At 38.3% G+C, this 27,313-nt stretch overlaps 4 protein-coding genes across 4 annotated transcripts in view; 2 read left to right on the top strand and 2 right to left on the bottom strand.

The window, feature by feature from the left end:
• Positions 1–2,010: 2,010 nt before the first annotated feature.
• On the top strand, positions 2,011–7,332 carry LOC113012669 (NKAP family protein CG6066-like). Its single transcript, XM_026152969.1, has 9 exons — positions 2,011–2,267; positions 2,528–2,580; positions 3,786–3,861; positions 5,415–5,554; positions 5,835–5,918; positions 6,012–6,068; positions 6,186–6,386; positions 6,585–6,779; positions 7,219–7,332. The coding sequence occupies exons 1-9, from the start codon at positions 2,108–2,110 to the stop codon at positions 7,222–7,224; spliced, it is 972 nt and encodes a 323-aa protein (XP_026008754.1). The 5' UTR covers positions 2,011–2,107; the 3' UTR covers positions 7,225–7,332.
• On the bottom strand, positions 6,786–15,947 carry LOC113012670 (rab3 GTPase-activating protein non-catalytic subunit-like). Its single transcript, XM_026152970.1, has 5 exons — positions 15,533–15,947; positions 8,825–8,916; positions 8,012–8,129; positions 7,209–7,290; positions 6,786–6,956 (listed from the first exon to the last, which is right to left on the bottom strand). Exons 1-5 carry the CDS (start codon positions 15,639–15,641, stop codon positions 6,908–6,910), a joined length of 450 nt encoding a protein of 149 aa, XP_026008755.1. The 5' UTR covers positions 15,642–15,947; the 3' UTR covers positions 6,786–6,907.
• Positions 11,420–14,321, bottom strand: LOC113012668 (zinc finger BED domain-containing protein 1-like). Its single transcript, XM_026152968.1, has 3 exons — positions 13,150–14,321; positions 12,345–12,964; positions 11,420–12,257 (listed from the first exon to the last, which is right to left on the bottom strand). The coding sequence occupies exons 1-3, from the start codon at positions 14,012–14,014 to the stop codon at positions 11,862–11,864; spliced, it is 1,881 nt and encodes a 626-aa protein (XP_026008753.1). The 5' UTR covers positions 14,015–14,321; the 3' UTR covers positions 11,420–11,861.
• A 2,098-nt stretch (positions 15,948–18,045) lies between the features above and the next one.
• Positions 18,046–27,313, top strand: part of LOC113012265 (RNA polymerase II-associated protein 3-like) — an 11,097-nt gene continuing 1,829 nt past the window's right edge. Inside the window, exons 1-16 of the mRNA XM_026152364.1 lie at positions 18,046–18,087; positions 20,175–20,227; positions 21,433–21,508; positions 23,062–23,198; positions 23,479–23,562; positions 23,655–23,711; positions 23,829–24,029; positions 24,228–24,422; positions 24,903–24,957; positions 25,057–25,147; positions 25,237–25,378; positions 25,792–25,896; positions 26,082–26,190; positions 26,451–26,679; positions 27,041–27,115; positions 27,293–27,313. The exon at positions 27,293–27,313 is cut by the window's right edge and continues 82 nt beyond it. Coding sequence (XP_026008149.1) covers positions 20,186–20,227; positions 21,433–21,508; positions 23,062–23,198; positions 23,479–23,562; positions 23,655–23,711; positions 23,829–24,029; positions 24,228–24,422; positions 24,903–24,957; positions 25,057–25,147; positions 25,237–25,378; positions 25,792–25,896; positions 26,082–26,190; positions 26,451–26,679; positions 27,041–27,115; positions 27,293–27,313 — 1,619 coding nt within the window. The 5' untranslated portion in view covers positions 18,046–18,087; positions 20,175–20,185. The remainder of the gene's footprint in view (positions 18,088–20,174; positions 20,228–21,432; positions 21,509–23,061; positions 23,199–23,478; positions 23,563–23,654; positions 23,712–23,828; positions 24,030–24,227; positions 24,423–24,902; positions 24,958–25,056; positions 25,148–25,236; positions 25,379–25,791; positions 25,897–26,081; positions 26,191–26,450; positions 26,680–27,040; positions 27,116–27,292) is intronic.

The following is a 27,313-nucleotide window of genomic DNA, read 5'->3' as shown; positions in this document are numbered from 1 at the left end:
AAACAAAATTGTGATTTGTTCTTGTAGATTTAACTTTTGCTTAACTTAAGCTGTATAAGAATAAATACAGTACACAACTGTACAGAATAGAACTATATATATATATATATATATATATATATATATATATATATATATATATATATATATATATATATATAGTTCTATTCTGTACAGTTGTGTACTGTATTTATTCTTATTGTATTCTAATTTTTGCCTCATAACTTTTGCACTGTCCACTTCCTGCTGTGACAAAACAAATTTCCCACGTGTGGGACTAATAAAGGTTATCTTATCTTATCTTATCTTATCTTATATGTATATATATATATACATATATATATATATATATACACACCCATACTGACATGGACACTGCTCTGAATGCATCTAAAAACAAAAATACAAACTAACTTATTTACAGTACTGCGCAAAAGTCTTGAACCCCCCATTTATTTACATTTTGTTTCAGAATAGCACGTTATTATTATACTTGACCATTTTCTGAGAAAAAGTTTGTTGTTTATTTGTTTATTAAGCCACTTAACAGTGCACTGTGAATCATTCAAGGCACCTAACTCAAGAGATGAACTCAAGAGATGAACCATTGTTGTGTCTACACATAACAGAACTAATTTTAAATCATATCTTTATCTCTATCATTTGCTACGAGGATCATGTCACAAAAACACAACATTTGTTCCTATTTCTTTAATCAAGTATACAAAATCTGACTAGAAAGCTTATCTAAGAGTTCAGGTTGCATTGAAGAATAAAGGCGGTCATCCAAGAGACTGACTTTCAAGCTCATTAGAATCGGCCTGGCTTTGCACAGAAATACAATGATTTACATTTTCAGTAAATCACTGTATTTCCCATTTTCCTAGCAAAATATGAAGAAATCAGGGGTAGCTCAAGATTTTTGCACAGCACTGAATATAGTGTTGTGAAAAAGTAGTTCCTCCTTAATTGTTCCTTATTTTGTTGCATATTTGTCATATTTCACAGGATCAAACAAATGTTCATATAAGGCAAATGATAACCTATTATTAAATAATGATTTCATTTATTAAGGGAAATAAATTATTGAAACCAGTATGAAAAAGTCATTTAAAAACTGACTGTACCATAAAGAATTTTGCCACAAGTGGCAATGAATCTCTCACATTACTGTGGAGGAATTTTGGCTCACTCTTCTTTGCAAAAATATTTTTTATTCAACTTTTCAGTTTGAACGGTCTGTTTAAGGTCACGCCAAAGCATTTCAATTGCATTTGAGTCCTAAATGTGATTAGGCACTCAAAGCCTTTATTCTGTTTTTGTTTTGCCCTAGTTTGAGTTCATCAGAGGTAGAATTGTCCGGCTGCATAACACACGTGTTCTTGGAGTTCAAGACATGAAGTGATGGCCAGACATTCTTCCTCAGGATTTTCTGGTAGAGAGCAGACTTCATGGTTTCATCAATTATAGCAAGTAACCTTGAAGCAGCAAATCAGCTCCAAGATCATTACACTATCACTACCAAGTTTGGTAGGTAGATTTTTATAATGTTTTTTTTTTAACTGAATAAATGATATCCACATTTACAAATTACCTTTTGTGTTTATTCAGGTAATCTATGCCCTGAAGCTGTTTATACAGCGAGACAATGATCCAAAAACACACCAGCAACTCCACATCATAGAAATTAATAGATAAATAATACATGAAAAAGAAAAGCATGTTTCCCATGGAGACAACAAAGAACAACAATAAACATTGCAAGTGATGCATTTTTCTTACAAATCCTTATAAAGGTTGGAATAAACTACTAAATGAACACACATCTCACCTGAAGAAGAATATCCTGAATCATGAGTTTGTGTTTGCGTCTTTCGAGGCTTGTGACGTCGTGAGCTCTCTAATATTATTTAGTGTCACAGTTAAACAGCACACACACACACACACACACACACACACACACACACACACACACACACACACACACACACACACACACACACACACACACACACACACACAAATCCACTACCACAAGATGGCAGTAATACAACATTAATGATTAAAGCTTTCCGCAAAACGTCAAAGAAGAAGCGCAGGTGGCTAAATGAGCAGCAGAAGAAGAAATCCGACGCCACAAGCAGAAAGCAGGAAGCAGGGATCACTGTACTGTAGAATTTGCTTATCCAACGATATATATATATATAAACACAGCTTCTGGACGACACTTCACAGAAATAATAACATGCCTAGAAAGATTGTGAAAGGTAAGAATAAAGCAGTGATAGTTATTTCTTATTAGGGAGGCCTGACCATCAGTTTCATTTACCAAGAAATTGACTTGTTTGAGCTTATGTCGCTGTTTAGCTTACCAGCTAACGACGTATTATTGTGGCTTTCAGACAGCGCGAAGGTGACGCTGCTGTGTTTTTACCACCTTTAATGTTAACTCTCCAACGTTACATGCTAGTCCTTGAGTATTTAAATATATGTTTGAAGTTTATTTTTCCATTTCTCTACCTGCCAGGTGGGACAGCCATGCCCAGAATTCGAGAAAACTCGAGACTAATGCACACACACGTGAGTATGACTAAAGCCATAAAACTGCTGTGTTGTTATTACAGTGTTATCACAGATGTAGAAAAACAGGTTATTATGATGTTAGGTGTGGTCATGGTGGCTCGTCAGCGTGTAATAAAGCAGACGTCTTGCTTGCAGTCTTACAGCGAACGCTGTTTATTCGGAGTTACTTTATTTCTTTAACAAGCTGCTTTTGTTCCATTCTTTGTCACAATGATCCCACACTGTTGAGGTCCAGACTGTGGACTGATAGTGTTTGTTTGAAACACACTGGCAATGTCACCCTTAAGACGTTGCTAGTGAGACTCTGTCCAGAAGGTATTTGCATGGTAGAGCAAAATGTGAGGGTAGTTTTCTGTCTTCATAATTCCATCAATTTTGACATAATCCCAGCGCCGTTCTCTGAAATTTAGCCCCAAAACAAATAGAGGCACTGCTGAAGAAACTCCTGTTATACTTTTTTATGATTTTTCTGTCCCGTTTCATGTACTTTGGTATACTTCAGCCACAGCTCGTTTCTGGTTTCTTGAGTTAGGTGTCTCTTTTTTATATTTTTATGTAAACGAACAAAAATATTGGTACAAGGGGGGGGAAAGAGTGGTAAATAAGCCAATGTTTAAAAAAAAAAGACCCTTCAGAAAGCCTGAAGCACTGATATAAAGAAAGGAAGGGTGGCTTAAGACTTTTGTATTGTGCTTTGTGTCCCAGGCTGGTGAAGATAAGATGTACTAATGAAAAAGAAGCTGGGGTAGTAAACTCATAATGACATAAAACGAAGGAACGCTGGAAGTCATCATATTTGAGACATGACTTGTTTAATCATTATCAATTAGTCAATCAACAGGAGAATAAATATCCTAATTCTAGAGACAAATTAGTATCAAAGGAAATTATTCATATAATGTCACAGTAATTTAATAACTCTCTACACACAAACCTGTTAGCATTTTCTGAACTTCCGACCCCCTTCATGTATAAAAGGATGAAAGATATTCATGTGATAACGACAGAGGAATCCAACCAGCAAACATTTGATTGCAAGAAGCAAGAACCTGTGAAATGCAGGCTGCAGTTCTGCTTTAAAAATACTGAAACTATTAATTACAAACCAAACCAGTTGTAGTTTATTTTACAGCAGATTCATTTTTTAAACATGTAAATATGTTGGATGCTAACTATTTGTTTCTTTTTTTCTTTCTTTATAGGAATCAATGGTAGATTACCTGAGTGGACGAGCTCCTTCTGGCAATTTCCTGAATGATATCCGGCCTGGCTTTTTTGGTAAAGCATTCTCTGAAACTGCTGTTACAAGTTATGTTAAAGAGGAAATCAAGCTTGAAATCAAGCTTTAGTATAGGCTTGTAGTTTTAAGCATTGCTGCTCAGCTGTTGTTGTTTTTTTCCTTTTTATATAAACTGTCTGCTAAATTTGTCTGCTTTGATGCAAGTGCAGTGTTGAATAATCTAAGGTTAAATAGAGGAGGGAGGAAACACTGAGCATACATTTGGAAGAGTAAGGAAACAGAAGGAATGGGAAGGGATATCAGACATACATCTTCTTGAGCCACTTGCAGCAAATCCACAACTACAGACTAGCACTGTGCCTATTATATTGCCTACCGTAATACCAGTATAAATTTTTACGTGATATAAAATTGTCATATCACAAATTTGTTGATATAGCAACGCCATCTGTTAAGTGGACAACAATGAGACGAGCACAGTTATGCCTGAGAGGCAGAGCCGTGGATCAGACTCTTACGAGGATTTAGCAGTTTAAAAGGGAGCTACTTCAGTGCGCTCCATTAAAGCACAAGACTTAATATACAGAAAAAATGCTCCTGCTAAAGGTGGAAACAACAAACTTGTTTCACCACTTCAGGCAAACTCCCAACATTGATAACCAGGTTATGAAGGAGGAGGTGCTGGCAGTGATGTGTGGCCCAAATGTAAGAAAATGAGCCCACCAAGCTTGGTTGGAGCAATTGCTAGTTGTGCTCCATGTGACAGGAAGAGCAATTGTTGGATGGAAATTTTCTGACATGGCTACATGGTGGTAAAGCAGGGTTTTAAGCAGCTGTTTACATCCCAGGTAGGAATTGTTTTTGAGTTTTTTTGTTTGTTTTTTTAAACTTGTGTTCTGTGCAATTGTGCAGGCTGCTCAAGAGCTGAAAGTGTTAAGCAGTTATTTTATACTTAATTTGTAGGGAAATGAATTCTGATGCACTTGCATCAGAATTATGCTGTGTCACTGTTATTGCATCATAATGCTGCTGGCACCCGTGGGACCTTATTTCAGTAGATTCAGTTCAAATTAGGATGCATGTCATCAGTGACAGTTGCTCATTAGAAAAGACTGATGGAAACTTACCTATATTTACACTTATTGTGTCCAAGCTGCAAGCATCAGCAAAACAGTGTTAACAGATAACAGATATTTCCCACAACAGCCAAAATCTAATTATTGCAAATGTTCTTGAAATGTTGTTATTTAATTCTAAAGCTGCTGTATATCTCCCACCTCTGTTATAGCCACAAGAAATCCAACTAAACTGATAACACTTATTTCATGTATGTATTGAGTGTAACAAGCAGATGCTTATGACACTTTAGTAACAGTGAGGAGGAACTTTCTTTAAAAAGCTGTAGTAGTTGATTTGATTTAGTTCATTTACTTAAAAATGTTGTTATTTACTTGTTCCCAGGTGTTGTGTTTTTTTTGTGGTCCTTTTCACCACTTTCGTGATTAAACAGCAGGGAATTTGGCGTGATCTTTGCATTGTGTTATCGTGGAGTGACGATCACGTTTTTGTATTTGTCTTTTATAACTTGCAGGTTTAAATTTTTTAAATCCTTTGGAGGAAGATATCGTTTATTCAGATGATGACGACGACGACGACGATCGTTATTATCAACGCAGGGCCGCTAACAGGACTTTAGAACCACATCCGCAAATAAAACAGCTCACTGATGAGGTATTGCCCTTTTATTGCACTTGTTGGGAAATGAAACAAGGAACGATCTCTTTAATATTTGTGTCTGGTTTGTAATAGGACATATCTTTCTCTCTGACTCACGTACTCTGTGGGGAATAAACCAAAGCATTGAAAAAACTTTAAGCGGTATTATATTTATCTTTTAAAATGGTAATTTTATCCAAAGCAATTTATCTTGTGTGCACTCTGTCAGATTTTAATCTTTTTTGGGAATTTATTGGAACGTTAGTTGACACTGCCTTTTTTTTTTTTTCACCAGGAAGCTGATAGAATTGCAAAGGAGTTAACAGAAGAAGAGGAAAGGCGTAAGGAGAAAACTAAGAAGAACAAGTGTAAAAAAATGGTCTGCATATGCATACTTATTAGGATTTAACGTTCTAGCAATGCTGGCGTTTTGCTTTTTTTTTTTACCAGAATTTTCCGTCTTTTGTTGCAGCGTAAAAAAGAAAAGAAGCGGCTAGAAAAGGAGAGTGCAGTTAAAGACGGTTCAGCTGTGAGTCTATTTTTATCCTTGTTGTGTGTACATGCAAGTGTCAGAGTGGAAAATCCAGACAGAAAGGTATTTTTAAAGCTGCTCTGATTGTTTGTAATGCTGTTTATGTTATTTCAGGAGGAAGAACAAGGCAAGTCAGATTCCTCTGAAAAAGAAGATGATGAGACTATAATTGAAAGTAATGCAGAAACAACTGGATCCTCACGAAGCGATAAAACTCAAAAGGCAACTGAGGCAGCCAGATGTGATAAGACTGGTGCTGATACTGCAGAAAAAAATCTTGTGAAGATGAATGAGAACGAGGAAGAGGAGCAAAAGGTCTGTCAGAGTTGTAAATTTCAGTTTTTTGGAACAGAAAGGCAACCTTTTCTTTTAAGTGGTAGAGCTTTAACAGTATCAGATTATATGCAAATATGTAACACTATTTTTCATGCGTATTTTAAATGACAGTCTTTTCACAAGAGCACCTTTCGGATGATTATCCCCAAAACAACCACCTTGTTTTATCCTCCGTAGGATTTGGATTTCAATAATTCATATGCTGCTTCTGCTGAATCGGCGCCTGAGGAGATGTGGATTCAGAAACAGAAAAAAGGAGGAAAAAAGGCGGAAAGTAAATTATCTGCAGTTCAACAGCCTGAAGTGGAAAATCCAAATATCACTGAGGAACCTGAAGTTAGAAAGAAAGAGAAAGCTGAAACCAGTAAAGAGGTGGGAATCTTGAAAACATATTCTTATAGGTCAAGACTAAAGTCTGTTGCTCCCAAATTGCTGAATGTTGTGTTCAAAGTTTTTTTTTAGAAGGAAGTACAGGAGAAATATCTGTCGTTTTAAAGGATTTAATTTGCTTTGGCAGTTTGAAATCGACCTCCTATCTGCTCCTTTTTCCTGGAATCACAAAGACAGACACAAAAACACCCCCTGCAAAAAACTGTTTTGGTTTCTATAGCTGAATTCCTACATTCATCAAAACTGTAGGGGTGTCATTTTAGTAAAGGTCCACTTTTTAAACTGAACTAAGGATAACTGATCTGTCTCACTTCCATCCTCCAATTCAATCACCTGGATAATTCGCCAACAGGAGCCATTATCAACCTTTTCCACAATGACTGTGTGTAAGTTAACATATTGTTTTCTCACCCTTCCTCAGTGCTAAGAGTTCCAGTCCAAGATACTCCCAGAGTCATCTCTTCTCTGCCGCTGTCATCTGTTCGCCATTTAGCTGTAAGAATAAAGAAAGATGAGGAATACTTCATTTACTACAGTTGGGAAGCTCCTTAATTTCATTGACACAAATAAAATACGACAAGCAAGAAGAAAGGTACATAAAGCAATCAGAACCACAAACAAAGCAACTGGTTATTAAATCTAAAACCGTTAGTTCTGTCCAGGTAAACCTGGATTTGCATAAACTGGACACAAAGTAAGCAGCTACTGCTGTTGCTCAGAGGTGAAAGGTGGCACATAGCCTTTGTGACAAAGTTTGGGTTAAGCCATATATTGACCTTTATATTATTACATTGCATTCATATTATTATTATTATTATTATTATATTCCGATCAACTACATGCTTAGCCCTATTGTTGGGTTGGCTAAAGCAAACAATTTGTTTCTACTTTGCTTCGGGAAACACTTCTACTTCCAAGGGTAAAAGTATTACTACACCACGACTAGCTAGAGGAAATTATTGGTGCTGCTCATGAGCTGCTCCTGCTTGAATTTGTGGACACTTTAGTGCCCAATAGTCTATTTGTCAACAGGCTTCTGTGAAAAAGGTAATAAATAGAAGGGTCCTAGGCCCTCCTGACATGAGGGTTAGTGGTGTCGTATGAGAGCATCTGATGAGGACATGGGATGCTTTTCCATAGTGAGACACAAAACGAACAGTATGAAAGAAAACTCCAGAGTCACATATCAGGGTGTGCGCGTCTGAGAATCTGACCTGAGAGAAAGGCCGCCTTCTGTTCACGGGCCACCACCAGCAGGTCAGCGCAGGGCGACAGGGACACGACACAGTCCTGCAGCCACGGTTCACCCTGCCCGCCAGCATCATCCGCGACCTGCAGAGCAAAGGAGATCTTCAGACCTATGCCACCTTTAGAAGTGCGCATTGAGCGCTTATATTCTAATATTATATGACATTGCAACAATAAAATGAGTGTTTGTCCTATGTCACAGCCAATGACAATATTATCAGTAGTTGATTCAAATGTAAAATAGGTCATATTTTTGAATTGCTAAAGGCTTTTTTAACGGACAATGTCTGACCACACCAACCCAACACAGAAGTCCAACACAAACTCCACACATGGACTAAAAGAAAACTAACGCTGATGTGGCTTCAGACAGGATTTTTGCAGCATCCATGCAGCATAGATGCATTACAGGTAGCAGGCTGACTGCATCTTGCTTGCTAACATTACTGCTATCAAAATCACATCTGAGTGAAAATGCTTATTAGCTTCGGTGTCAAAGACTACTAATTTTAGCCATCAGTAAATTGTGTAATGGCACAAAACATTAATGTCTGTAATAGCAAAAGTGGTGGTGGTTATCCAGCTAGCTGTAACTTCATTAACGATATTATTATATGTCATTATACGACATGCATGACACATAGCGCAGTACACTGCGCAGGTCTCATCACTGCACAGACAACTTTAAGAAAAATGACAGAATGACACATTCTTTCCCTGTAAATAAATAGACATCAACTTAAAACACCAATAATGTCACATTCCACAATGAGACAAACCTTTTTATCAGAGGTGGATTCCTCCTCTTTATTATCACCACCTTCCCATGCCGACTCCCAGTCAGAGGTGTCCCAAGACAGCTCATTATCTTCTGAGTAAGAGGCAGGAAACAAATAAATAAATAAAATAAATTTTAAAAATGGGTCAAGTTTGTGATGCTTGTACGGTGGCTAAAACAGAGTGTAGAGAAGAGATGAATGCAGTGACTAAGATAAACTCAAAAGACTCGAAATGTGTGTTGGTTTTTTGAAGCCACATGATGGAACTGCAAGTTATCAGCTAGCTAAGCTAGCAAGCTGCATTCATAGGTACCAGCTATTTAATAGCAAGTGCCAAACAAAGTATTCGAGTATGAGCTGGAGCGCAGATTTTTTTGACAGTCTGTTTGCACAATTAACTGCACAGCAAGCAAAATAATTTCTCAGGTAATTGGGCACCAAACGGACAAACATACTAAGGAGGTCCAGTCTAGGGAGTCCAATTAGCTGAGGTGAACCCTGGCAGACAGTTAGTAGCTACAGCCGCCTGAGTTAGCATCCACATGTCAAAGAAGCAAACTTTAAGCATTAATCAGAATCAGAATACTTTAATAATCCCTAAGAAATTTTTAACAAAATTTAAACATGTGAGTTATATAAATATTTATCCCTTGTATCAATGTTATAAAGGAGAAAATTAGCTATAAAAAAATCAAACCTGTTATATGCAGCAGGATGTTAACATGTTAAGTTCTGCTATACAGTTGAAAGAACTGTAAAGAAGGGGTGCAGAAGTCATAGCTGCTACATAACTTTAGCTGCTACATAACTGTGGCAGCTAAAGTTGAGCAGTCAGAAGCTCTGTGCCAAAGGGAAATGAACTAATAATATAGCAACAGCGTAAAGCTCAGAAATCAGGAGGAAATCCTGCTGCTTTACGCCTTGGCACTTCAGTGTCCCCATGACGACAGTGCGTGTGTGTCTGCAGGCATCAGTATGAAATGACGCATGAATGCAACACATCCAAGCACCCTTTCTATCTGTCCTTTCTGCTGAGCATCCTGCAGTGACACCCTCAGGGACCTCATGTGCAATGACTCACACTTAAAAAGACCTGCAGATTTCTCCTCCTCCGACTGATGGATGCAAACAACAACCTAATACCAGCAATATTTGGTGGATTAGTGAACTTGGGATAGTTGACATATAACTGTTTGCTACCTGGCGTCTAGCTACAGATTTATTGTTTGGCCAAAATAACCACATTATCACACCGAAGATTAGAGCAGGGTGATATGGCCAAAAATATTTATCACGATATATATTTGAAAATTTGCGATAACGATATAACCGACGATATAATTGATGCGAGACAAAATACAACTCCACAACATTACTAGCGCAAAAAGACAACCTTCCATTTATTTTCACTTAAACAAGAAGCTGGTTTTTATGTACATTAAAGCTTTATAAAAATGTAACAGTGCAAATGCAAATTCCTTGCTGAAAGTTTAACCAAAAGGCATTTCCAGTAGAAATGGGCTGGCATATCCTGAGCATAACCACGTATAATATGGTTATATGGTTAAAAAGAGGTGCTTTGCAACATTAAACTGCAGTGTGCAGTACGTATTTTTCGGACCATAAGGTATATGGCACATTAAGCGAAACAAAGCGGTCAGATAAATCAAACTTTATTAAACTCATTCTTCTTGCTTCCTCCACTTCTGTACCATTGATTCATTAATGTTGAATTCTCTGCAGCTGCTCTATTCCCATGTTGTTGCAGTATATTAATGACTAACCTCGTATTGTGGATGGATTATCTCAGTTGTTCTCCTGACTGAAGTTTGGTCCGTTTACAGCATCCTGCCATGCGATTGCATTTGTCTCTAACCATGAGGAACCTTCACGTTAACTTTTATAAGTGGAAAAGTGTTAGTGTTCGTCCTCCAGCTTCACTGTTTATGTTATGCTAACATAGCTGTGTCGCTAGCGATCACGTAGCACATCATTATATACCAGCTAGCCCAACTTCAGTAACCCTACAAACGTCACTGCTGTTTAGTTTCCTGTCTTCATTTATGTTGGAAGTGATAGCAGAGCTGTACGTTTGATTTTTTTCAGAAATCTCTCAGTCAGAACATGCAATATCATGCTTAGGTAACTAGCGAAACTAGCGAGCTAACTTCCGCTAGCTTCCTGCTAACTTCTAACTCCGTTAAATGTAATAACTTTTGTTTTCATGGATGCCTGGAAGTTAAACTTTATAGTTACACCTGGTAAAGCAGCAATGCTGATCGTTTTATTAAAGATGAAAGAATTTAGAAAGTTTTTAACTCTAAGTGATGCTGCAGTGTTGTTTGACCTGAAGCATACGGAGTTTAGGACCCAGATTACTCCCAGATTTAAGAGCATCTTAGTCCGACAAATATGACAATAACAGCCGCTTGCATGTTCTGCAAAAAAATGTGCTTTGTTGTAGGGCTGCACGATATTAGGAAAACCTGCGATGTGCGATAACTGTGATCAATACTGCGATAACGATATGACTTGCGATAAAATAAATAGCAAAAAAAAAACAAAAAACAAATACATAATTTCCGTTTTACTGCACAGTTTTATTTAATGAAAGCTGCTGTATTAGCAGTGTAACAACAAAGTGCAGTCAAACATTGAAACATTGCCCCCATAAAAAAATTTCTGAGGCTTGAATTCTGAAAGACATCCTTCCCGGTCTCTATAATTAGTTTTAAATAAACATAACTTAAATTATACTGCAAATTATCTCTATGCAGTTGTTCATCATTTTACCACTCACCAAGTAGTTATGATGCAAGTCAAAACTGGAGTGGAAACTTTACTAGATTAAACTATAGGTAAGAACTTGTCTGCTGTGGGAACACACCAAAGAACAATTGTCTACCTTTGTGGTCGTACTGGCCAAGACTAATATTATCAACAATTAAGAACAATGTAGGTAGTGTATTTTTGTAATTTTTTGAAAAAAAAAAAAGGTTTCTCTATCTTGCATTCATCCTTCCTGAGTGAATGTTTTTTATGGCAAGTTCTTGTTAAGGAAAACCAACATGTTTACTCTCCAAGGTTTTAAACATGTGCACTGACATGTTACTATATTTCCTGATGTACTAAAAAGTCTCTCTGAAGGTGAGCTACTTGCAGGTATGCAGAGATACTTCCTTGCAAGCTTGCTTAGCTGTGGGAATGTCATTTTGTGGAGTTTCCACCATGCCAAGGGGTCTTCCTCACTGTCTATGGCCGTGGATAGCAAGTAGCTGTTAAGCTCAGCTTCAACAGCTTGTGAGAGATGCATAAAAGAGGAGGTAGGGATTGGAGCTGCCTTGAAGAAACTGCCCAGGGACTTTTTTGCCTTCTTCAGGGGACGACTGGGTGGATCATCTGTCTGGGCCTCTGGTTCAGCGGAGCTTCTCTCCTGGAACAGAAAGCAGATTATAAGAAAAGTAAACATTTTGGACTAAATATGAATTGAAAGGTTTTATATATAAGCATGCATGAATACCTTCTGTGCCACTGCTTCCATTTCTGACATCACTCTGGTCTTGATGTCTGAGACTCGATCAGTGCTGGTGTAGCTGACTTTAAATCTGGGATCCATGAAGCACGCCATGTCCATAAGTTCCTGGGTAGCTGGATTTTCATATTTAGTAATCAGGTACTCGAGGATTTTCTTCTTAATTGATTTTGTCAAATCACTGTCTTCTTCCTTCTCTGCAAGCACCGACGTCTTCATCAGATGAAGGACTGGTTTTACATATGAAACACTAACGTAGCTCTCACCAGACAGGGCATCTGTAAAGTCTTGCAGGGGGTGTAATGCCTGGTTGACAGACTCCAGTACCTCAAGATCCTGCCAAGTAGGAATCAAGTGTCTTGATTTCTTGTCTGCTGAGATGACATCAGAAATGGCCCGCTGCTGCTCCAGGACTCTCTCAATCATCTTCTGCCTGGAACCCCACCTGGTTGGGCATTCTGTGATCAGTGTGTGCTCTGGGAGGTTGAGCTTCTGCTGTGCTTTTTTCAGAGCCATCTTTGCTTTCCAGCTGTGGCAAAAATGTCCAACTAACTTTTTGCAAAGTCCAATGGCTCGGGCAATGCGGGCATCATCTTTGATAGAATTTTCTGGAGAAATAAGAGGAAACAAAAAAACTGTCATGTTTAAAACCTTTTTTTTTTAAAAAAACAACTAATTGAAATTTATAACTAAAGTTGTCTAAAAAGGTAACATTATCCTTATCAATATCAATTTGATAATAATGTATAGCACATTTTCATTGCTAAAAAGATCTGCCTTGAATAAAACTTACCGATTGCAAGGTGCAGCCTGTGTCCAAAACACTGAAGTCTGACCCAGTTGTTTAGCTCCGTGGCTCTCACAACATTGGCACCGTTGTCTGTGGTGATGCACACTTGTCGATCTTCTTTAAGATCCCAGCTGGCTAACACCTCACGTAATACATGGGCTATATTTTCACTAGTGTGGGAGTCTGGAAAATACACAGTCTCTAGACACCGTGTTTTCAGTTCAAAGTCTTCGGTGAGGAAGTGCACTGTGAAACTCATATATGGTTCCGTTGTACGACTTGACCATAGGTCTGTAGTGCTTGCGTAGTTTTCAGCTTGGCTCAGTTCAAACATGACGGTCTTGCGGCATGTTTCATACATTTGTGGAATGGCGACATGTGAAAAGTAGTTTCGTGAGGGGATGCGGTATCTCTGGTCCACTTTATGTATCAGACTGGTGAAGCCCTCTCTGCTAACTGTATTTATAGGCATCATGTCTTTAGCCAAAAAATGTGTAATGGCCTCTGTTATTTCTTTGTACCGCTTCGACGTTTTCTCATAAGGAATTCCACTTGAAAAACTCTGATACAGAGACGGCTGTTGGACTGCTGCGCTCTTTGTCTTAACATTAGCAACCTTTGTTTGGCTAGCCCTATCTTTCTGGAACTCTTCAAACAGTTCTCTGTGGTTGTATTGAAGATGATGGTGGAGATTAGTCGTGTTTCCTCTGGTGGTTGCCACGAGTGTTCGGCAAGTTTTGCAGAGTACCTGTGTTTGGAGAACGTCGTCTTTATCAAATCCAAAGTACCTCCAAATAAGTGAGGTACTATTTTTTTTTTTAGCCACGAGTTCAGTAGCATTCTCGTCACGCGTCTCGCTCTCAGCCATTACAACTCTGACTCGTTGCTGCAGCGTTGTTCGCGCCCGACCTGCGTAGGAGGCGGGCCTCTAATCCATTTGATTGGTTAATGCCGTGAAGGGCTCTATTCGACTGGTCAAATGTGTAAATGGATTTCTTTGATTGGTAAATTCTTTACAGCACGTGTGTAAACATTTTAAGGTACCCAATTATCGCAGTTTACGCCGTCTTTTGCGATGGGCCCATCGCGCAGGCTGATATCGCGATGACAATAAATTTTCGATTTATCGTGCAGCCCTACTTTGTTGTGTATCTGATGGACAAACACCAAACCAGTTCCACATCACGGAAGTTGCACCATTTTTACAAACCAATTCTGGTTCATCTGTTTCACTCAACAATCGGCCATGTGCGTATGAAAACAAAGGCACTGCGCATGTGCGTTTTACTCCCATTCTATCGCGATATTTCATTTTCCTATCGTTGCCTAACATTATACCGGTATTACCGTGAACGGTATAATATGGCCCAGCCCTACCGAAGATTTAGAATGATGTGATCGGCCAAAAGAACATCTCAGATGAGGCCATCCGTGCTATGAGGAAGTCTTGATACTGAGCTTAATGATCATGCTGTAATCGGCCCATGGTTCTTTTCTCAAACACTGAAATATTCTGTGTCAAAGTTATGTGTCTTGCAAATTGGTGCACAACATTTCAAATTCACTTAAACTTCACATGGTTGATAAAACACCTCCCCCAAAGTCATAACAGGAAACGAGATGTTCTATACTGTGACATACTCCTAACACTTTCACCACATCCATCTTCAGTATGGTCAGAAAGTCCTTCAGTTAAGGGACCCTCACACTTGACAATCGTAAGGTATGCCCACCCCAAATCATATCCTGTTTTTCTTCTAGTAGTACTAAAATGTACTAACCAGACATAAAACTAACGACTGAGCCTATAAACATATCGGTAAAGTGCTTACTGAGGTCACAGATCAAATGAGCAATAGGCTCATTTTCTCATGGACATCTATACGATCAGACTTCTTTTAAAATAGAGGAGTCGCCCCCTGCTGACCACGTGGAAATAATGCAGGTTTAAGATGTTTCCTTTTCAAATTTGGAAGCTACATTCATCTTTCATATACACCCCATGTGTTTGACATCAACAGGTTGAAATATAGTAGCATTTCTGTATTGACTTCCACATAGCGGAAAAACGAAATGATGCATATAACATTGCGTGCAAAACGAGTCCAGGCCTGAATACAACCATACAAGGATTCACCTGCAAACAGCTGCAAGCTGCTTTTGATTCTGGACTCACAAAAGGCACATTAAGGCGGTGAATATTTCATTTATTCCGTTGTAACATGATAAAATTAATCAACTAACCAAAACTAGTTATGCACACTTTATCCGCATTTTCAAACCACTTTACAGCACCGAGGTCACTTTTCTAATGCTGCGAGCTGCTATCTGAGCTACTGTCACTTCGAAGCTGCAGAAGACCCCTATCCTCCTCCTGTATCGTTACCTGTTTGACTCTTCTCTTCGACTGGCTCGCTTTTCTCGTTCCGAAACAAGAAGTGCCGGACCGTTTTGAACTCTTGAAGCCGACAGAACTCAAATAAGCTGCAGGACATCCCTCTTCCGTCCCGTCCGGACCCAAGAAGACGAGAAACAGCCTGTTAGCTTTGCTGCTAACAGTCCAGTTGTGGAAGAAATGCGCCCAGTATTACACTCCTGCTATCGCGACAACTTTATGACAGCGCTGTCACAAAGAAAGGATTTTCTAAATGTCCTATACTACCCCCTAGACAAGTACAAACCACTGCCCGCCGCTCTTATTTTTCCCTAAACTTCCCACCCTCAGTCCTGATGACACATCATTAGCATAATAACACTCCACTGCTTCCGGGTTAAAGTTCCGTCACCGATTTCAGAATAAAAACAAAATAACAAAAGCTCATTTAACAAATGAGAACTCAAATATCATCACTAAAAACTCTATAATCATTAAAAGCACAAAATATTACCACAAAAATACAATAATATCTTTTTTTTTTAATTTTTTAAAATTTTTAAATTAATTTTTAAATAATTTTTTTTTATTTTAACTTTTTGCTTTTTATCCTCTACAATTTGTGAGTTTCTTCTCAGGAATTATGAGTTTTCCCGTCAGTATGTGATTCTCTTCTTTTTAATTGTTTCTAATGTGAACATGTGAATCTTATTGTGCATTTATTTTAATTTTTAAAACAAAATTGTGATTTGTTCTTGTAGATTTAACTTTTGCTTAACTTAAGCTTCTTTGAAAACTGAGCAGTTGAACTCATAACCTGATTTTATTTTTATATATATATATAGTCTTGAACCCCCCATTTATTTACATTTTGTTTCAGAATAGCACGTTATTATTATACTTGACCATTTTCTGAGAAAAAGTTTGTTGTTTATTTGTTTATTAAGCCACTTAACAGTGCACTGTGAATCATTCAAGGCACCTAACTCAAGAGATGAACTCAAGAGATGAACCATTGTTGTGTCTACACATAACAGAACTAATTTTAAATCATATCTTTATCTCTATCATTTGCTACGAGGATCATGTCACAAAAACACAACATTTGTTCCTATTTCTTTAATCAAGTATACAAAATCTGACTAGAAAGCTTATCTAAGAGTTCAGGTTAGGGCTGCTCATTTGTACAAAATGCCAAATGACATACACATAAGAATCACCATCCTGATATCAATACTTTTGCCCATACGAAAAATGTCGTGAACACACTAATATTTCACCAGTGTTGTAACATCACATGTCGTTAGCGTAGTCTGTCTGTGTCTGCCCTCTGCAAACAAACATGTTAGAGTTGGTTGTGATATACAGTCTGCATAAGTGTGGTCAATCTAATAAACATTTATAAGGAGATGGCAGTTACTGTGAATGTACAGCAGTTACACAGTGATTAGTAATAAACAGTCAGACAATGACCCTGACAATCTCATTCAATCTTGCAGATTGCACCTTCTGTGGAAAGTGGTACCACACGGTGTGTGTGGACTTCCCCTGTGCAGAAGGCGACTACAAATGTTGTGGGTGCTAAATAAACAGAAACAAATGATCCCTGTTGTCTTTGCTTACTGATTGTTTTCAGTGTTGACAATCCACATTGCTGGCATTGCATCTTTCAACATGTTTGTGGGTAGATTTGGATGTACCAGGGGTAAGTGCAGCCACTCAGCCTCTACTCAATGTGATCATAGCAGCAGGTGCAGATGTGTCACAAGTTAATCTAGTAGTGGCCTATGGTCATGTGTTAGTGGTGGGAACAGTCATATCCACTCACTCTCACTGGCTGTTTATTACTAATCACTGTGTAACTGCTGTGAATTCACAGTAACTGCCGTCTCCTTACAAATCTTCATTAGATTAACCACACTTATACAGACTGTATATAACTCCAGCCATGTTGATGAATTGCCTATATTGGCTGGAAATATTCATTTTCAGGGAAAAGACACAGACAGACGATGCTTACAGGATGTGATGTGACAACACTAATGAAATATTGATGTGTCATATTTGTCCAAGGTGTATTTCATTGTTATGGAAAAAGAGAATATTAAAATCATGATGACCAATTGGAGTGGTGATTTCTATGACTTTGTGTATATAATTTGGAATTTTGTACAAATGTAGGCCAATAAGGAATATATGATATCATTTCATTCTTTTCAAAGGTTTATTTGCATGACGCACAAACAGACACAATTGAAAGGTACAAATGTGCATGACACGAATTCAAACGTGGTGCAGATGTGTCACAGGTTGATCTGGCTGTAGGCTGTGGCACTTGGCCAGAGGTGGCGCTGGTTGACTCGACTCCATGTTAGTGCACAAAGTAAACTGCACGCTGTAGTTGTGAAGCAAAAACGCTGAATTCGGAGAAATAAACCGTGCGAGGGGAACGATAACGACGACAAGAGTCTCCCGATCGTTTACTCTTGCTGTCCCGTGAACAACAACGGCATGGTGTTAATTGTTTGCTGTTTTCGCGATCGCGTGGCGCACGAGGATATCACCAGGTAAACTCGCCACATTTTTAAACATTTTGTTGTTCAACAGCATCAAGACTGACGGAGTGTGTTTGAGACAACCTCACAAGTGTCACAGATGACACATTTGGCTTTTTTTTGCTGGTTTGTCGGTAGGAGCTACTGAAACGCAAGACTGCCACACATCTGTTCGACCAACGCCAGTTGATCTAAACGCCAGTAGATCTGGAACACCGGCCTTTAAGGTGTCGCGGATAAATGAGGGAGGGGCCAATAATCGGCTCAGTCATTTTTAATGATCGTTGAAAGCCCAGATCGTAATCGTGATTAAAATTCGATTAATTGAGCAGCCCTAGTTCAGGTTGCATTGAAGAATAAAGGCGGTCATCCAAGAGACTGACTTTCAAGCTCATTAGAATCGGCCTGGCTTTGCACAGAAATACAATGATTTACATTTTCAGTAAATCACTGTATTTCCCATTTTCCTAGCAAAATATGAAGAAATCAGGGGTAGCTCAAGATTTTTGCACAGCACTGAATATAGTGCTGTGAAAAAGTAGTTCCTCCTTAATTGTTCCTTATTTTGTTGCATATTTGTCATATTTCACAGGATCAAACAAATGTTCATATAAGGCAAATGATAACCTATTATTAAATAATGATTTCATTTATTAAGGGAAATAAATTATTGAAACCAGTATGAAAAAGTCATTTAAAAACTGACTGTACCATAAAGAATTTTGCCACAAGTGGCAATGAATCTCTCACATTACTGTGGAGGAATTTTGGCTCACTCTTCTTTGCAAAAATATTTTTTATTCAACTTTTCAGTTTGAACGGTCTGTTTAAGGTCACGCCAAAGCATTTCAATTGCATTTGAGTCCTAAATGTGATTAGGCACTCAAAGCCTTTATTCTGTTTTTGTTTTGCCCTAGTTTGAGTTCATCAGAGGTAGAATTGTCCGGCTGCATAACACACGTGTTCTTGGAGTTCAAGACATGAAGTGATGGCCAGACATTCTTCCTCAGGATTTTCTGGTAGAGAGCAGACTTCATGGTTTCATCAATTATAGCAAGTAACCTTGAAGCAGCAAATCAGCTCCAAGATCATTACACTATCACTACCAAGTTTGGTAGGTAGATTTTTATAATGTTTTTTTTTTAACTGAATAAATGATATCCACATTTACAAATTACCTTTTGTGTTTATTCAGGTAATCTATGCCCTGAAGCTGTTTATACAGCGAGACAATGATCCAAAAACACACCAGCAACTCCACATCATAGAAATTAATAGATAAATAATACATGAAAAAGAAAAGCATGTTTCCCATGGAGACAACAAAGAACAACAATAAACATTGCAAGTGATGCATTTTTCTTACAAATCCTTATAAAGGTTGGAATAAACTACTAAATGAACACACATCTCACCTGAAGAAGAATATCCTGAATCATGAGTTTGTGTTTGCGTCTTTCGAGGCTTGTGACGTCGTGAGCTCTCTAATATTATTTAGTGTCACAGTTAAACAGCACACACACACACACACACACACACACACACACACACACACACACACACACACACACACACACACACACACACACACACAAATCCACTACCACAAGATGGCAGTAATACAACATTAATGATTAAAGCTTTCCGCAAAACGTCAAAGAAGAAGCGCAGGTGGCTAAATGAGCAGCAGAAGAAGAAATCCGACGCCACAAGCAGAAAGCAGGAAGCAGGGATCACTGTACTGTAGAATTTGCTTATCCAACGATATATATATATATAAACACAGCTTCTGGACGACACTTCACAGAAATAATAACATGCCTAGAAAGATTGTGAAAGGTAAGAATAAAGCAGTGATAGTTATTTCTTATTAGGGAGGCCTGACCATCAGTTTCATTTACCAAGAAATTGACTTGTTTGAGCTTATGTCGCTGTTTAGCTTACCAGCTAACGACGTATTATTGTGGCTTTCAGACAGCGCGAAGGTGACGCTGCTGTGTTTTTACCACCTTTAATGTTAACTCTCCAACGTTACATGCTAGTCCTTGAGTATTTAAATATATGTTTGAAGTTTATTTTTCCATTTCTCTACCTGCCAGGTGGGACAGCCATGCCCAGAATTCGAGAAAACTCGAGACTAATGCACACACACGTGAGTATGACTAAAGCCATAAAACTGCTGTGTTGTTATTACAGTGTTATCACAGATGTAGAAAAACAGGTTATTATGATGTTAGGTGTGGTCATGGTGGCTCGTCAGCGTGTAATAAAGCAGACGTCTTGCTTGCAGTCTTACAGCGAACGCTGTTTATTCGGAGTTACTTTATTTCTTTAACAAGCTGCTTTTGTTCCATTCTTTGTCACAATGATCCCACACTGTTGAGGTCCAGACTGTGGACTGATAGTGTTTGTTTGAAACACACTGGCAATGTCACCCTTAAGACGTTGCTAGTGAGACTCTGTCCAGAAGGTATTTGCATGGTAGAGCAAAATGTGAGGGTAGTTTTCTGTCTTCATAATTCCATCAATTTTGACATAATCCCAGCGCCGTTCTCTGAAATTTAGCCCCAAAACAAATAGAGGCACTGCTGAAGAAACTCCTGTTATACTTTTTTATGATTTTTCTGTCCCGTTTCATGTACTTTGGTATACTTCAGCCACAGCTCGTTTCTGGTTTCTTGAGTTAGGTGTCTCTTTTTTATATTTTTATGTAAACGAACAAAAATATTGGTACAAGGGGGGGGAAAGAGTGGTAAATAAGCCAATGTTTTAAAAAAAAAGACCCTTCAGAAAGCCTGAAGCACTGATATAAAGAAAGGAAGGGTGGCTTAAGACTTTTGTATTGTGCTTTGTGTCCCAGGCTGGTGAAGATAAGATGTACTAATGAAAAAGAAGCTGGGGTAGTAAACTCATAATGACATAAAACGAAGGAACGCTGGAAGTCATCATATTTGAGACATGACTTGTTTAATCATTATCAATTAGTCAATCAACAGGAGAATAAATATCCTAATTCTAGAGACAAATTAGTATCAAAGGAAATTATTCATATAATGTCACAGTAATTTAATAACTCTCTACACACAAACCTGTTAGCATTTTCTGAACTTCCGACCCCCTTCATGTATAAAAGGATGAAAGATATTCATGTGATAACAACAGAGGAATCCAACCAGCAAACATTTGATTGCAAGAAGCAAGAACCTGTGAAATGCAGGCTGCAGTTCTGCTTTAAAAATACTGAAACTATTAATTACAAACCAAACCAGTTGTAGTTTATTTTACAGCAGATTCATTTTTTAAACATGTAAATATGTTGGATGCTAACTATTTGTTTCTTTTTTTCTTTCTTTATAGGAATCAATGGTAGATTACCTGAGTGGACGAGCTCCTTCTGGCAATTTCCTGAATGATATCCGGCCTGGCTTTTTTGGTAAAGCATTCTCTGAAACTGCTGTTACAAGTTATGTTAAAGAGGAAATCAAGCTTGAAATCAAGCTTTAGTATAGGCTTGTAGTTTTAAGCATTGCTGCTCAGCTGTTGTTGTTTTTTTCCTTTTTATATAAACTGTCTGCTAAATTTGTCTGCTTTGATGCAAGTGCAGTGTTGAATAATCTAAGGTTAAATAGAGGAGGGAGGAAACACTGAGCATACATTTGGAAGAGTAAGGAAACAGAAGGAATGGGAAGGGATATCAGACATACATCTTCTTGAGCCACTTGCAGCAAATCCACAACTACAGACTAGCACTGTGCCTATTATATTGCCTACCGTAATACCAGTATAAATTTTTACGTGATATAAAATTGTCATATCACAAATTTGTTGATATAGCAACGCCATCTGTTAAGTGGACAACAATGAGACGAGCACAGTTATGCCTGAGAGGCAGAGCCGTGGATCAGACTCCTACGAGGATTTAGCAGTTTAAAAGGGAGCTACTTCAGTGCGCTCCATTAAAGCACAAGACTTAATATACAGAAAAAATGCTCCTGCTAAAGGTGGAAACAACAAACTTGTTTCACCACTTCAGGCAAACTCCCAACATTGATAACCAGGTTATGAAGGAGGAGGTGCTGGCAGTGATGTGTGGCCCAAATGTAAGAAAATGAGCCCACCAAGCTTGGTTGGAGCAATTGCTAGTTGTGCTCCATGTGACAGGAAGAGCAATTGTTGGATGGAAATTTTCTGACATGGCTACATGGTGGTAAAGCAGGGTTTTAAGCAGCTGTTTACATCCCAGGTAGGAATTGTTTTTGAGTTTTTTTGTTTGTTTTTTTAAACTTGTGTTCTGTGCAATTGTGCAGGCTGCTCAAGAGCTGAAAGTGTTAAGCAGTTATTTTATACTTAATTTGTAGGGAAATGAATTCTGATGCACTTGCATCAGAATTATGCTGTGTCACTGTTATTGCATCATAATGCTGCTGGCACCCGTGGGACCTTATTTCAGTAGATTCAGTTCAAATTAGGATGCATGTCATCAGTGACAGTTGCTCATTAGAAAAGACTGATGGAAACTTACCTATATTTACACTTATTGTGTCCAAGCTGCAAGCATCAGCAAAACAGTGTTAACAGATAACAGATATTTCCCACAACAGCCAAAATCTAATTATTGCAAATGTTCTTGAAATGTTGTTATTTAATTCTAAAGCTGCTGTATATCTCCCACCTCTGTTATAGCCACAAGAAATCCAACTAAACTGATAACACTTATTTCATGTATGTATTGAGTGTAACAAGCAGATGCTTATGACACTTTAGTAACAGTGAGGAGGAACTTTCTTTAAAAAGCTGTAGTAGTTGATTTGATTTAGTTCATTTACTTAAAAATGTTGTTATTTACTTGTTCCCAGGTGTTGTGTTTTTTTTGTGGTTCTTTTCACCACTTTCGTGATTAAACAGCAGGGAATTTGGCGTGATCTTTGCATTGTGTTATCGTGGAGTGACGATCACGTTTTTGTATTTGTCTTTTATAACTTGCAGGTTTAAATTTTTTAAATCCTTTGGAGGAAGATCTCGTTTATTCAGATGATGACGACGACGACGATCGTTATTATCAACGCAGCGCCGCTAACAGGACTTTAGAACCACATCCGCAAATAAAACAGCTCACTGATGAGGTATTGCCCTTTTATTGCACTTGTTGGGAAATGAAACAAGGAACGATCTCTTTAATATTTGTGTCTGGTTTGTAATAGGACATATCTTTCTCTCTGACTCACGTACTCTGTGGGGAATAAACCAAAGCATTGAAAAAACTTTAAGCAGTATTATATTTATCTTTTAAAATGGTAATTTTATCCAAAGCAATTTATCTTGTGTGCACTCTGTCAGATTTTAATCTTTTTTGGGAATTTATTGGAACGTTAGTTGACACTGCCTTTTTTTTTTTTTCACCAGGAAGCTGATAGAATTGCAAAGGAGTTAATAGAAGAAGAGGAAAGGCGTAAGGAGAAAACTAAGAAGAACAAGCGTAAAAAAATGGTCTGCATATGCATACTTATTAGGATTTAACGTTCTAGCAATGCTGGCGTTTTGCTTTTTTTTTGACCAGAATTTTCTGTCTTTTGTTGCAGCGTAAAAAAGAAAAGAAGCGGCTAGAAAAGGAGAGTGCAGTTAAAGACGGTTCAGCTGTGAGTCTATTTTTATCCTTGTTGTGTGTACATGCAAGTGTCAGAGTGGAAAATCCAGACAGAAAGGTATTTTTAAAGCTGCTCTGATTGTTTGTAATGCTGTTTATGTTATTTCAGGAGGAAGAACAAGGCAAGTCAGATTCCTCTGAAAAAGAAGATGATGAGACTATAATTGAAAGTAATGCAGAAACAACTGGATCCTCACGAAGCGATAAAACTCAAAAGGCAACTGAGGCAGCCAGATGTGATAAGACTGGTGCTGATACTGCAGAAAAAAATCTTGTGAAGATGAATGAGAACGAGGAAGAGGAGCAAAAGGTCTGTCAGAGTTGTAAATTTCAGTTTTTTGGAACAGAAAGGCAACCTTTTCTTTTAAGTGGTAGAGCTTTAACAGTATCAGATTATATGCAAATATGTAACACTATTTTTCATGCGTATTTTAAATGACAGTCTTTTCACAAGAGCACCTTTCGGATGATTATCCCCAAAACAACCACCTTGTTTTATCCTCCGCAGGATTTGGATTTCAATAATTCATATGCTGCTTCTGCTGAATCGGCGCCTGAGGAGACGTGGATTCAGAAACAGAAAAAAGGAGGAAAAAAGGCGGAAAGTAAATTATCTGCAGTTCAACAGCCTGAAGTGGAAAATCCAAATATCACTGAGGAACCTGAAGTTAGAAAGAAAGAGAAAGCTGAAACCAGTAAAGAGGTGGGAATCTTGAAAACATATTCTTATAGGTCAAGACTAAAGTCTGTTGCTCCCAAATTGCTGAATGTTGTGTTCAAAGTTTTTTTTTAGAAGGAAGTACAGGAGAAATATCTGTCGTTTTAAAGGATTTAATTTGCTTTGGCAGTTTGAAATCGACCTCCTATCTGCTCCTTTTTCCTGGAATCACAAAGACAGAAACAAAAACACCCCCTGCTTAGCCTTGATCATTTTAATATCACTGATTGTAGTTTGGGACATTCTGTTCGGACTCCCTTTGACCCAGAGAATATCCCTCTAACCATTATCTAATGTGATGTGTAAGCATGCTGCAAAACCCTCTGCGCTCCTACCTCAACCCTCAGAAGCTTTTGTTAGCTTTTACTAGCAACCACAACGCAAATGTGTTTGTTTTTCAATTCAAAGTACGACTTTGAAAATATTATTCATCAACCAGACTTTTTTGGGGGGGTTTCTATACAGAAATCAATGGATCCCATATTAGAGGAGTATGCAAAGAAAAGCATTGAGTTTGCCAGTAAGTGACATTTTCCATCCATCATCATTGAGAGCCTTATGTTAAAAAAAAGTCAAAATACAAACAGGATACAACAGGTTTTTTTTTTCTCTTTTCCAGACATAGGGAATCGTTTGGCTGCCTCTGGGCAGTACGAGAAGGCAGTAAAATGTTTCACTGAGGCTATTAAATTCAACCCAAAGGAATTTAAGTAAGAACATTGACTTAAATTGACATCATTAGAACTACCAGGAGCTGTTAACTGCTAATGGCCATAAATGTTTGTTCGCTGTGTTTCAGGTTATTTGGAAATCGGTCCCTCTGTTTTGAAAGACTACAGCAGTATGAAAGTGCTCTCACGGATGCTGACGTTGCACTCTCCATGGAACCAAACTGGATAAAAGGTTTATTTAGGAAAGGGAAAGCTCTCTGTGGTCTTAAGGTAAGTTATCCAGTTAACACAGCTTATATTTTGCTGGGGTTTTTTGTTGCAGCTGTAAATATGATTTAGATGGGCATTTTGACACTGAGATCTCTGGGGATTAACATACTTCTGTGGAACAATAGAGGAACTGCAGATACTTGCTTGTGCTGCATTGCATCATACTCTGGTGTTTTCTGTTATTTAGCATTCCCTCATTACCAGCATAACAGGAGTCCCTGTGTGAAGAGCCTGGTGCTATTAAACAGTAACAGACTGCATCCTCCAAAATGCCGTGTGGCTGAATCAGAACCTCTTTAAGCATGCTCGTTTAAAAACTGAAGACTTGGCGGTTTTGTTTGTGTAATAACGCAATCCTACAACTTGTTGTAAATTCCCCAACTAATTTCACATCCTAACATTGATTCTCCCAGAGATACTACGAAGCCTCACTGATTTACAAAGAGGTCCTGAGGCTGGAAAGTACAAGTGCTGAAGCCGCACAGGAGCTGAAACGAGCACAGACGCTGCACCTCATGGTAGGAGACGCTTTGCAAAAATGGAAATGAGACAAAACAAAAGTCTGATTCATTGGTTTCCCTCCCACAGATTCATATGAAAAGCTCTTTTTGGGATACACCAGTGTCACCTGGCGGTGTGTATGTGTTGGGCTAATAAAGTAATCATTTGTGGCTTTAATGTCTGTATGTTTGTATGATTTCAGGAAATGGGCTTCAGCTGGGCAGTGAGCTCTGAAGCCCTGAAAACTCACGGTACACTAGAGGAAGCTGTGGAAGCTCTGTTTGCCAGTGAGAGTAACACAGGTCCTGGAGGTAAATAAAATGTTGTAACAACAACAGCGTCCTGGTATATAAAGACTGCACTACAACAGTCGGCACTGTTAAGACTACATCCTTTGCCATGATTGAGTAGGGTTAGTCGATTTGTGAAAATTGCTTTTGTGTTAAAAAAAAAAGAGCAAATCTACACCTCATCTAAAAGAACAGTGTTGTCACCACTTGTGATTTTGTGTTAAATCACAAAAATATATAAATTCCAGTCAAGTGTAAACATGACTGTACTGTTTGTTCAGTCTGCACAGCTCCTGCCACCAGCAAAGAGACAGCAGACCCACCAGCAGGGCTGAAAGATGATGACGGTGATGATGACGATGATGATGATAATGATGACGATGTGGGAGAGTGGACTGTCCTACAACCAAGCCGCCCACGAATGCAGCAGATGAGAGAGTCTGACGCGTTTGGCCAAAACAGATCAAAGTCTCAGTCGCCGACCCCTCGCTCCAGGAATGGTCCAAAACCGTAAGTCCTCATTAATATGTACACGAAAATTCAAACAAAAGGGTGTTTATGAAATTATAGTTTTCTTTTTGCAATATTTTAAGGGCTTTTTTGGGGGGGGGGGGTTGATAATCACTCTGCAGGTCTCCGACTGATTTGTCTCACCTTGGATGTGCTTTGTATAAGTTTGTGTATGTAGTCGGAGTAAGGATCTACTAAAAAGTGTATAATGCTGGAAGATTTGACTTTAATGTGACTGTAAGTTTGATGTTGAGAGGAAGTGGGCTCAGATTTCCTTTCAAGCTTTTAACGTTATTTGCTTAATCATAGAGCATATCAATTTAAAAATGAATGTTTTTATTCTTGCCGTTTTGTTTTAAAGAGAACTTTTCCCTGTTTGGACTGGATTATTGGCGCCTACTGTCACCTATGTAAAACTCCACGAGCTCTTTAGCAGGTGAGCTATGGCAACGCTATTGTTGTGTGAGGATCTTCCTCAGCACTCTCATGTTGTAGGCTTGAAATTAGAAAAGAAAAACCAAAATATGATCTGAGCAGTTGCTGGGTCTTTTTTTTGTCAGTTAAGTAGTGAGTTCATCGATCATTTCAACACTCGCTCCTTTCTCCTTCTCAGAGCTGGGGCCATCTACAGCAT

This window comes from Astatotilapia calliptera, chromosome 19 (assembly GCF_900246225.1).
Source record: "Astatotilapia calliptera chromosome 19, fAstCal1.2, whole genome shotgun sequence".
Taxonomy (NCBI): Eukaryota; Metazoa; Chordata; class Actinopteri; order Cichliformes; family Cichlidae; genus Astatotilapia; species Astatotilapia calliptera.
Note: the sequence above shows the minus strand (reverse complement) of the source record. Positions and strands in the feature narration are given on the sequence as shown.